Source organism: Phaethon aethereus (genome assembly GCF_964289735.1).
Source record: "Phaethon aethereus genome assembly, chromosome: 3".
Classification (NCBI taxonomy): Eukaryota; Metazoa; Chordata; class Aves; order Phaethontiformes; family Phaethontidae; genus Phaethon; species Phaethon aethereus.
In genome coordinates this window covers 76,177,396-76,189,490 of record NC_138576.1, presented here as the reverse complement: position 1 = coordinate 76,189,490, position 12,095 = coordinate 76,177,396, and the positions used below count along the sequence as shown (strand labels likewise).

Below are 12,095 nucleotides of genomic sequence, written 5' to 3'. Positions count from 1 at the left end.
TGATTCTGAAGCTGATACTGTAAAGGCTAGTTGCTACATCCAGGAGCAATCGGTCGAGAGATTAAGGATTACATGTAACAATCCTGTGGCTGTGCAAGACCCCTGTGCTCACAGAGTGTTCCTGAAGGGAAGGAAGATAATTTACTATCAGATTGTCATATGAGAAGTTTGAGTCGATGTAAATTTTTTAGGAGGTGTCATGATGGTTTCTAATCATAATCCATCTAAAGGGTTGCTCTTGGTATGAAATAGAAAATGCAGGCAAACTTGTATTTCCCATAAATTCCGTTAAATATTGATTTGAGTAGTTTTCTTAGTAATTGAATAGTTATTATCCAAGTGAAGCCTTTAAAACTGGTTAAATCCTTAAAGGGGTAGGGGGTAAATAGGGGATTCTTTTCCTACCTAAATTAACAGACTCATGCCTGTTTGGTGCTCTGTGAATGAAGCTATGGGTAAGTGACCAGATGACATTGTTAGAATATCTTGAAATGGGCCCTGAAAATATTTTATTGTTGTGAAGTGGAGAACATTCATGAAGGTGTGGTTTCTAGTGGAACCTGTACATCTATAACTCAGAAAGCACGCAGACAAGAAATTGGGAAAGGGTAGAAAGGCAGAGTTATTTGCAGTATAATGTTATGATTTTGTTCGTGTCTGTATTTGTTTTTTTAGGTCTTCAAAGAGCGCATTATTTTGAATAAATACATGCAAACACTAAGCTGAGACAGAGGGCAATTTTTCAAAATGTCAATTGATTCTGTCTGCTATGGTTGGATTTATTCTCCAGTCTGTCTTAAAGTTTGACCAGACTAATTGTGTAGCCAGTATGAAATAGCATTGATTATACTGAAGTAAACATCAAATTTCATATTCACTTTACTGAGATGTTTTCAAGGGCAGACTAGATTTTCAGTGAATTTTTTCTTTACAGCTTTCTGCTAGCAGGTCTATCAAAATACAAAAAGGAACTGAATTTTACCTGTGTGAGTTACTGACTGGATTCTGTATCCTGCTTGAGTTTGTTAATGGATCATAATAAAATTTAAACATCAGTTTGATGATTACTAGCTATAAATAAGTTAGTATGTAGGTTTCTTTGTCTCCTTTAAGTGTATCTTAATTTAAAATTATTCTAGTTTTATATAGTAAGATGCAGATGTTTATAAACGATTTTTCTTTTCAGGTTCCTTCCCTAATGCAAGATAGTCTTAAGATGCAAAGATTTTATATATTTGGCTGGAAATTTTAGCTGGCTAGCACTTCGGTTTTTGCTATCTTTTAAAAACCTAATTTTATTTTCTTTTTTCTTTTTTTGTAGGTGACGGAAGGAAAACAAGATCTTGAAAGAGCATCCCAGCTGGCACGCAAAATGAGGAAGGAGGCTGCCTCTTTGTCAGAGTGGCTATCTACCACTGAAGCTGAGCTTGTGCAGAAGTCCACTTCAGAGAGCTTGCTTTCTGATCTAGATTCAGAAATTGCCTGGGCCAAAGTAGGCACACTCTAAATATCTGTAGAATAAATTTTTAACGTTATGGCAATACTATGTGGAAGTGGATATGAATTTAAATCCCTGTAACTTGTTCCTAAATCTCTTACATCATGAAATTTTAGTAGATTCTGTAGATCATATTCAGTACCTTGCTGAGTCTGATCTGTTTCATTTTGGGCATCTTGCCTCAGGCTTAAATGGCCAGTGAAATATTATATTTGGTATTAATAGGTATTTAAGTGACTTACTTATGAACTGTGTTAGAGATACAGTATAATTTAATATTCTTAATTATTAGCAAATATAATTTGGGGATTTTAGTAGAGCAAAGTGAAAGTTCATTGACATTTTAATGAAAATTTGAGTTTGTAGGTCTTCATTGAAACAGCTTTGTCTTCAAAACTGTGACTTTGAAAATCAAAAAGCTCCTGTAATTCCTATTCTTTCATCTATAAATTGGAACTTTTCATGTAAGCAGACGAATGTGTTATAATTATTCTGAAGCAAAGCATCTATTTTCTCACACTGTAGAAACTTGTATATGTAATAATTGGAGTTAGCAACAAGTGTCAGTTGATACAGTTCAGCAATATTGATCCTTCCAGTCATTGTTTTCTGACACCTATAACTTTTGGAATAGGTCTGTGTACAATATTAAAACTTGAAGCCTTACAAAAACTTGTAAATATAGCCTGTTCTCACCCATTTCACTCAGGATTAGTAATTATTAGCACTACACTTCTGCTGTGGCAGTATCCGTATCCCTAAGTTTTCTTTCCAAACAAGCTTGTAAATACTTATTGAAATATATTTACTATACATTTGTAAGCAGTGCAAATAGTTCATGAACTCTTACGCTGTGCCACCAGGAGGACAAGCCCTTTATGTTGCTTGCAAAGTTGTCCTTCCTGTCTTAAGGCTTTCTAGAGGCAATTTTAAAATGTAGTAACTTGAGTATTTGTTTCTGTCTCTAAGATGATAAGTTATGAAAAAATAATAAATTACTTTACCGATAATAAGATGTTCAAGGAGCTCCAGACAGTACTTTTGATCAACTGCATTCTTCCAATGTACACTACTGACATCAAAGAGCTTTCTAAATAGCCAGATGTTACACACAATAATCAGTGATGATGTATGGCAAGAGGTGCTATTTTCCACATGGAAACCATATACTGATATTCAAGAGATTATATATTACTTAATTTGTATGACAGTGTGCATTTCTTCAAAGATGATGATTTGTTTTTTAGATTAAAAAACCTACTTAAAATCAGAAATTACTTGAAAAAAATGTTAAAACTAAAGATACGTGTATTTATATATCTATGTATAGGTAATATAACAGTAGGGCTTCTGTACTATATAGCAAGTGAATTGAACATATGCAGTAATGAATCATGGTGGTTCTCAAAAAAAACATTCAGCCTTGGCCTACCACTTCTCTCGCTGTCAACTGTAAAAGTACTTTTAATATGAAAAGATACAGAAAAATACAAAGTGTTTCTTGAAAATTGCATTCTCTGTGGTGCTTAACAGTGCAGAAAAGACCCTTTTAAAATTGGACCTATAATGTGATGTGATGCGTTTACTTTACCCACATAATAAAAAGCAACTGTGAACAACAAAACAAAGGTCTTAAGCTAAGTTATTCAGGACATTTGCACACATTGTGCTCTTATGCTCTCTCAAAAAGAAGAGATCACTATCTACAGAGAGTGAGTATAAACAGAGGGTGATTCTAATTGGTTTGGTTTTTTTTCAAGTCAAAATCATCTATGATACTATTTGCTTCCTGTGGAGGTAAAAATCTGGCTCCCTTGCCCTTGTGATTGGGAGCAGCGTGCAGTGTTAATGGTTCCTCTTGTTTCAGAATGTGCTGCGAGAGCTGGAAAGGAGGAAAGCCGATCTGAAGAGCATCACTGAAAGCTGCACTGCGCTCCAGGCTCTGGTGGAAGGGAGTGAGACTTCCCTGGATGAGAAGCTGTGTGTCCTTAATGCTGGCTGGAGCAGAGTTCGGACGTGGACCGAGGACTGGTGTGACACCTTGTTGGTAAGTTGCACATGTGAGAAATATTCAGGGTGGTTCTCCCTCTACACCCTTGGCATGTTTGCAGTTTTTACCTGTCTCACTTGGCTGTGATGTGAAGCTTCCATGGTGCCTTCTGGACTTAAAGGGATGTAGAATGTATATCTGGTTACTCTGTAGATGGAGAGGTGAGTTATATACAATGAAGAAGGTGGGATACTGTTTTGCAGGTGTTTTAGATGTGCTGATTTAGGTAAACATTGGTGCCACGTGTTTGGTAGTAGTGGCTGTTGCTCAGTGGAGAGGAGATGAAAATGCGGAATCTGGATGTGAGAGTGATGAAGCTCTATAAATATCCTAGGCAGACGATTAACTTGACCTAGTGGGAATAACCTGTTTAGGTGTAGAGAATAAAACTAGGTTTAACTTTTTTCTTTTGCCTCTCTCTTTCTCCTGTCTTCAGTGCTAGGACTCTTTTCTGGGTTTTTACTCTTCCTAGACTTTGTGATGTAATTCCTCTTTTTTGTAGAAAATCCAGAATATTCTTAGTGAACACCTTTCACACATCTGTTGTTTTAATCTCTTTAAATCCCCCCCAGCTCCCTGCTTATGTGCCATCCCATTACATTTTTAATCTTTTGTCCTTATTTACAAATTTATCTCCTCTTCCCTCTTTCCTCTTAATGTTTTACCACTTTCTCTTTTGCTACACCAATAGCAGTAGCCTTTTACGTCCACTTGTTGTTTATCTCTTAATACAATTCTTGCTACCCTAGTGCGTAGAAGTAACTTTCTAAAGAATCCTGAAAGTGGGCATCTACCATTGCACATAGAGTAAGTGGGTTATGGGGCATGCAAGCATTCATAAAACTGCCAGTGGGTTTACTCATTAACTGGTAGTAGTTGATTTTGCCAGATTAAAATAAGGGGGGAAAAACACACCAGGAAGTGTTTGTTTCATAGCATGTTAATTAGAGCCCCAAAGTTGGATCTTATGGTTTCTTCTGTAACTTTCTATAAGCTCACGAATTTATTAATATAAGTAGAAAACAAAAAGAACTCGCCCAGAAGGATTGGTTTCCATGAGGCTGTGTGTGCTGCTCTATTCAGCCTGAAAGAAACCTCTGTGCCAACTCCAGCATGAACAAAGCATTTTTGTGTTGATAGAGTTCCTCGAGACCCCGATGATGGCTCTTTAATAGACAATTGATAGCTTACTAGTGGTGTTCAGCAAAGCACTTGGGACCCTCTGTCAGCCTATTGCTCTTTCAGACAGCCTGTAACTGCAAGTGTTTAAGAGTATGCCAACTCAGAGTTGAGGCCAACAGCATCTGTTTGGCTGAGTAAATGGAAGATTAAGCGTATTTTACAGCCTAAAGCTGCAAGTTCTGCTAAATGGACATGAAACAGTCTACAGTTGATGCTAGTATGAGACTGAAGTTTTCAGATAGTTAAGGTATTTCTGTGTTATTCAGCTAGTTATGACAATCCACCTTCAGAAGCCCCTGATATGGGCTGAAATTGTTGAAACTTTGGTGTATACTTAGGCGGTGAGCCCTGCGCATCCTGTCCAGTGCCTGTTACAGGTTATACTGTTTGTTTCATAATCCAATGATGTCCATGTTGGGACTAGTCAGGTAATTTACCCTGATTTGTAAATGCCATAAGGGTGATCCACAACTAAAAACCTTCTAAATTATGTTCGTGTTTGGTGATGAGTGTTATTCTTGTGCTGACTTTGTTAGGTTAAATTATTCTTTTGCTAGGTGAAGATATGTTTCTTGACGTTGGTATAGAGAGCAATCCTGGGCCTTCTGTCTCTTTCTTCCCCTCCCTTTGTTTTGTTAGTCTAAAAGATGAAATCTTAGCTACCTTGCTGTTTTGGGTAAGGAGCTCTGTGCTTAAGCAGGATGGTATTTCTCTGAACCTGATAGCTTTGTTTGGTCACACAGAATAATATGTTGTTTCTGTCTGTGGCACCTAATATTACAATTTCTGACTGCATATGAAAGCAGACCTAATTAACATGTCTACAATGTGGTGACTTTCTTAAGAGGAAGAAATATTTTAATGTAATCAGTAAAATATCAAAACTGGACTACTATAATTTGTAGGTTTTGGTGTAATCCACTTTCAATTAAAAAAACCACACACAATAACTGTACATAATGCATACTGTTGTATCTGCTAGTGATAATTGAAAAAAAAGTGGTGTTTTTGGTGAACTGGCGTGTGATCTGGCTGTAATGTTGTAATACGTTGTCTGTCTTTAGTTGGACAAACCACCTCAGGTAGTTCTGTTTCCCTTTCTGTGAATTAGGAACCATAATATCAAAGGGTCCAGAATGAAAATCAAATTCTTGTAAATGCTTATTGAAGGTGAAAGGTACAATCTGATTTTTCAATGTTCCTTTCCAACGTCTATCCGTAACATTTTATTCCTATGACCTTCTCTTTACTCATAATGATGGTTTTGGCAGGATTTTTTTTGGTGTGTGGATTTTTTTTGTGTGGGTGTTTTTGGTTTTTTGTTGGGGTTTTATGTGGATTTTTTTGTTTTTGTTTCTCACATTGATACTTTTTTTTCCATCTTTTTCCAGAATCATCAGAGCCAGCTGGAGATTTTTGACGAAAATGTTGCCCACATAAGTACTTGGTTGTATCAGGCTGAGGCCTTGCTGGATGAAATTGAGAAAAAATCAGCAAGCAAAAAAGAGGAAACTGTGAAGGTAGGAAATGTTGCTGTCAGGTAACCACTTCTGGATTCTAAATGCAGTCATCGGGTTTGCTGCTTTTTTTTTAATATTTTTTTTCCTTTCCTAGGGTAACCATTTGCATTTTCTTTCACTTCTTAGCGCTTAACATCTGAATTAGATGATGTTAGTCTTCGAGTGGATAATGTGCGTGATCAGGCTATCATCCTAATGAATGGTCGGGGGGTGTCATGCCGTGAACTTGTTGAACCCAAACTGGCAGAACTGAACCGTAACTTTGAGAAGGTCTCTCAGCACATCAAAAGTGCCAAGGTGAGGATGAACAATCCCCAAAACATGCTTGGGGGGGTGGGTCTATGCCAAAATGATGGCAAATAGCTTTAGAGGGTAGATATTTGTTAGAACAGCACGTTGCTGCGTTTGATTGTCTTTTAAGTGTAGATATTTATATGTGAAAATGGACCGACTGATTTTAGACCAACTGCTTTTTTTTACCTGAGTAGCAGGTGGTGACTTGAGTTGCAAGGGAAAAATTTACAAATAACTCTGTGTTATAAAGACACAGGAAAATATATGTATTGCAGTACATATAAATATGAACTACAGAACAACACCATAAGCTAATGTGATTGGAGATGTTTCTTTTGAGACCAAAATGCTGAGATTGAAGTTTGAAGGTAGAAGCTTGCTAATACCTGTCAACACTGTGTCCAAGCTAACTCTCAGTGTTAGATCAAACAACTCTTGCAATTTTTCTTAATGCTGATATCTGATGGTCCTACAAACTAGTATGCCTGCTCATGGAGAATTGGTTTAAATCATTAAACTGTGTGTGACAGCTCATACTAAATTTTCAGCTTGAACAAAGTTTTATTTTCCTTTGCAGTTGCTTGTTGGACAAGAACGACTTCCTGTCATGTCAGAGCCCCATGAAGTTAGAGTGGCTTTTCCAGATCTGGAAAAATTTGACTGTGACATACAGAATATGTTAAAAGTTGTGGAAAAGCATCTGGAGTTGAGTGGGGAAGATGAAAAGGTTTGTGAACAATGGAAGAATTAAATAACTAACTCCCTTTCTGTTCTGTCAACATGTTACATTCCTCCAGACTTTGAGAGGGAATTCTTCTGAGAAAATCTTTTTAAGACAGGAGTAGAAAATGAAGGGAATTACTAGGTTGTTGGATACACTGCACAGTTTTCCCATAGCTGCTGCCTCTTGGCTGGTGCATTGAGAGTAACAAGTCATACATCAATCTGTATTTTCATCATAGTTTTATACGGGTCGTGAACTTTGATTTTCGTTTATCTTCTCTCCTCTATACAAAGGAGCTGTTTTTAAGGAATCCTTTCTGTAAAAATAAGAGGGTGTAAAACTGGTTTTTAATTTCTTCATATCTAAGTGACTGAACTTACATTAAAATGATTACTTAATGCAGCTGAGACTGTGTATTTGGCAATTTCAGGCCTCTATTGCATTTGGTAGGTTTTTTTTCACTTTAAATTTAAACTGGTATTGATATATTGAATCACAGTGCATGGGTTAGGTCAGTGGATGCTTGTGAGATGAGGAGCAAGTAAGAGTGTTGCAATAACGCTCATAGCAAGTCCAAATAAGAACCTGGAACAAAATTTATCTATTTCTAGATTCTTATCTAGGCTCTGCTATTCACCTGTATAAAACTGTCATAATTCTGTTTGTATCTTGTCCACAATAACCTTGTTGGCTACAAAACTGGGTAAAGTCCTGCCAGGCCACCCTATCTGCCTTCCTTTTAAGCATATGAAATGTTGTAAACAGCTGGAAAGCTGAATATAAGTCTATGGAAAATGGCATATATACTACTGAAATAAATTTTTAAAAGGCCTCTATGGAAGGACCTCTTGTTATAAAACATGCTTCTCTTTGTGCTGTGTTTATATTTATTTTGTTTTTGTTTTCTGCTATTCTGCTCTGACCTTGCCTATTATTGTCAAGTAATGCTTAGAACAGAAATGGAGCTGAAGTTGTAGCCCCCTCTTGCTGTGGTTGCCTACTGTTGGCTCATTAGTGAGCTTCCTGCAGGGTATTTCTTTATGAAGTTTATGGAATGCCCAAGTTGGATTTTAGGATTTGGTAGTTGTGGAGGAGAATCTCTGCTTGAATTTGTTTGGCTCACATTGGAAAATAAAACAACAGTTTGGTACCATTACTGTTAACATCTGAGCAGGTAGATAAATTCATTTTGGAAACCATAGCTGAGCTTTCTGTAGGTAATACAGACTTGTGTAATTTTAGCTGGATCAAGAAAGAGCTCAGATTGAAGAAGTTTTACAGAGAGGAGGGCAGTTGTTACAGCAGCCTATGGAGGACCATAAGAGAGAGAAGATCCGCATACAGCTGTTACTTCTGCAAAAGAAGTACAACAGTGTTCAGGTACGATTATGATAGGTACTATAGTTAAAGCTCGTTTATGTAGTCTTCCCTTTGCTGTCCCATGACCTGGTTATGAATTTTTTAATGTATAAGATTCTCTGGGGAAGAGTTAAATGTGCGTACACATGGTCTGACACTGAGTCTTTGCACTTCCTGAATACGAATTTTGTCATTCCAGAGTTGTGGGAGAATGGTTTTGATTTTTAAAGTCCTTTTCACAGCTTCACAGAGGGCCACCCTATATGTATTTACACAGTTGGGCATTTGCTTCACTTGTCTTTGCTGGCCCTTTAGCAGAAGTTTGTCTCCACCACCAGGCTGTGTGAAGAGTGACTACATAGACACACACACAAGTGTATTTGTTGAGTTCTCAGCAGAGGAGGTTTGTGTGAACATGAGTCTGCTCCTGAATTCCTCTTGCTTCCTATGGAGGGTATTATAAGCAACTGTAGACTCCAGTATGTTGTGGTGCTGTCATACACATGCCATATTAAAATTGTTTTTGTGTAGAACAAAGGGGATCTGTATTCTTGTATTCCTTTTAGCTCATCTGTTTGAATCATATTAGACTTGGTAAGGTGAGATGTAGCTCAAAGGCAGGATAAGACCCTCAGGCTGGCTTTGATTACATGCCTGTGCAGATAAATAGACTATAGCTATTTAAAAAAAAAAAATGGCTACTGTTGCATATTTTGGAATTTGCTTCCTGAAATGTAATCCCTTGAGTATTCTTGTTTTTCAAATAAATAAGACCTATTCTGTTCACTACTTCCCTCCTCTTATACCATATCTTCCTAATACACTGGATTGTAGGAGTGCAGGTCATTTCAAAGGAGGCAGGTGGTGGAATGTTCTCCAGTGTTTTCCCAGTATAAGAAGGAGCATGACAGTCTAATGAAGTGGCTGGATGAGGCTGAGCACCGTCTGTCAGGCCTGCAAGGTGTGGAAGATGAACAAAAACTACAGGTAAATGAGCCTTTTCTTTCTTAGAGCAGATTGAACAGTATGTGTGAGCTTTAGAGATTCATATATTAGGTTTTTATGGTGTTTCTTTTGACACCTTCTTGGAAAGAAATGTTTTCAAAATTGACAGCATTAATTTTTCATTAGGAAATTATCTGCATACACTAGTTTGGGATTTCTACATAGTCATCATAAATCCAAAATATCCCAGCCATCACGACCAAGTATTAGAGTGTGATCTGGGCAGTGTGGTTGAATGAGGACAGTTTCTCTTGCCAGTCTTGCTCATGGGGATTATGCTTAGCTCTTTTTGATACCCTGGCTCAAAGAGCCTGATTCAACATCTGGTTGGTGCAGGTATAATAAAAGCCTCGTTTGAGGCTTAAACTCAGTGCCTCTGCATCCTGTGGTTGGGATATTGGAACTACTCTGATGCTGCCTTTCAGTGCTGTAAGTGTTTAGGGAGGGATAACTACCCTTATGTGACTGGTATTACTGTACACAATGACGATTCATAAAAATGACAAAGGTTGAAGTATTTCTGATGAGAAGTTATGTGTGATAATGTGTGTGTGGGGGGTCTTGACAAGCAATTTCACAACTGATTTAATAGGATGTCAAGGTCATAATTATTGAGGTTACAGATACTTCCATTGCAGTTTTTTTGTTGTTTTGTTGTGGTTTGGTGGTTTTGTGGGATTTTCTTGGTGTTGTGGGTTTGTTGGTGGTTTTTTTTTTTTATTTTACTTCTCCTTTTAATTCTTCAAAACACATTGGCTGCATGGTAATTACATTAATATTTTAGGCAATACCAGTGAGGAACCTTTGTGAAGCAGTAAGTAATTTCTTGGACAAGCTTGGGGGCTAGGCAATCTGTCAAGTACTTCTCAGTTTCTGCATATAAGGCTTCGTAATTAAAACCAATCAATCTCTTTTTGACTGTTCTGTAATGTTTTAATCCAACACCAATTATCTTGGAGGCAGGGGTAAAATGCTGTGGTTCCCTGTGAGACTCACACCACAAAACCATAACGTGGTGCTCTTCGTTGACAGCTGTAGTGCTATGTGGCTTCAGCTGCTGTAGACCTATGGCAGATGGTCTGCTCTCCTTGGTCATGCAGGCTATTCAGTATCAGCTATAAAAGTAAACCTCTTAAATCTGCTTCTCTTTAGAGTGACTTTTTCAAATTATAAGACTCCTACACAGAGCTGGGCAACAAAGATGGCCCCAGGGTCTGTTTAACATCTGATTGCTCTGTTGGGTCCCCAGTGGTCATGCCTGGTGTACTGTGGTACTTGCACATGAGCTCCTTGGAACCTGACTGATGCCAGAGAATTTGTTTGAAGGAAATGGGGATCCATACACGTTTAAAGTAAAACAATGTGATTCAGTTTTGCTGTTTGACTGTCAGCTGCTTTGAGTGAACCAATTACTGGATTGAAAAGGGAAAAAGATGCACCTGGATGGTTCTTTGCTAATGGGAGCAGTCCAGTTGTGCTACAGACTGGACTTCCTTGGCTGTTGACCAACAGACCTGACTGTTGCTCTCGCTGCAGGTTGACTGATTTTCTCTGAGGAAGATCCTTTGCCTCCTGTAAAGCCCTTTTCTTTAGGCATATGCTGCACCTAATCCTTGGCACTGCTGGATCCATTCCTGGGTTACTGCATCTTGGTATCTGGGTGCTGAATGCAGAATAACATGTAAATATGGATTACCACAGCAATTACAATAGGCTGTTGATGGAGAAACATTCTCTTTGTTCAGAATTGTGTAAAAATATGGGTTTTTTAATATCCAGATGTATTTATTTTTTATATCCAGATGTAGTTTCCAGTCTGGCTGCACCAGCTAGGCTTTCAGAAAGGAACCACAGCAGTTTTTCATTACTGCTGTGAAACTCAGGAACTGATGCTTCTGCTTCATGTGCCTATGCCTCTACCTTTATGATATTTGAGTGGTAAGAGAGCCTGTCTCAACTGACTTTATGTTGCTTTTATGTCTTGTTCTTTCACATGCTTTACTCATTGATCTTGAACACAAAAAATGGTATGGGACCATACCATTTCTAAAGGGAGGAATAGTGTTCCCAAATATCATCATCATTTTAGATGAACACAATTGCTCCATAATCTTCTTGGAGCCACCAGACTTCACTTACCCTCAGCACCAGGGGGGGACACTAATGCTGAAATTCTGCATCAGAAACTGCCCCTTCCCAATTTTTAGCATCTATTTGGTGCTTGAACACCCTCTCTCCCTCTTCTTTAGTCAGTAGGGATGTCTGATGAAGGTGGGGAAAGGGAGACCCTGGATCTATCCATAGGGCCGCCAGACTGCCAAATAGCAGTGCTTTTTGCTCATCTCAGCTCAGGACTGAGAAGCACTAAATGAATTCTTGGCCTGCTGGTGCGCAGCTGGCTCAGCCCTTCACCTTGCTGTAACGAAGGTGCAGCGAGCAGAGGAAGAGAAACTAGTGATTGAA

The 12,095-nt window shown here is 38.2% G+C and overlaps 1 protein-coding gene across 1 annotated transcript in view; it reads left to right on the top strand.

The window, feature by feature from the left end:
* UTRN (utrophin) overlaps nucleotides 1–12,095 on the top strand; it is a gene marked incomplete at its 3' end in the record, with an annotated part of 391,562 nt that overhangs the window by 133,093 nt on the left and 246,374 nt on the right. Inside the window, exons 33-39 of the mRNA XM_081998557.1 lie at nucleotides 1,322–1,492; nucleotides 3,366–3,545; nucleotides 6,122–6,250; nucleotides 6,377–6,547; nucleotides 7,122–7,271; nucleotides 8,511–8,648; nucleotides 9,462–9,614. Coding sequence (XP_081854683.1) covers nucleotides 1,322–1,492; nucleotides 3,366–3,545; nucleotides 6,122–6,250; nucleotides 6,377–6,547; nucleotides 7,122–7,271; nucleotides 8,511–8,648; nucleotides 9,462–9,614 — 1,092 coding nt within the window. The remainder of the gene's footprint in view (nucleotides 1–1,321; nucleotides 1,493–3,365; nucleotides 3,546–6,121; nucleotides 6,251–6,376; nucleotides 6,548–7,121; nucleotides 7,272–8,510; nucleotides 8,649–9,461; nucleotides 9,615–12,095) is intronic.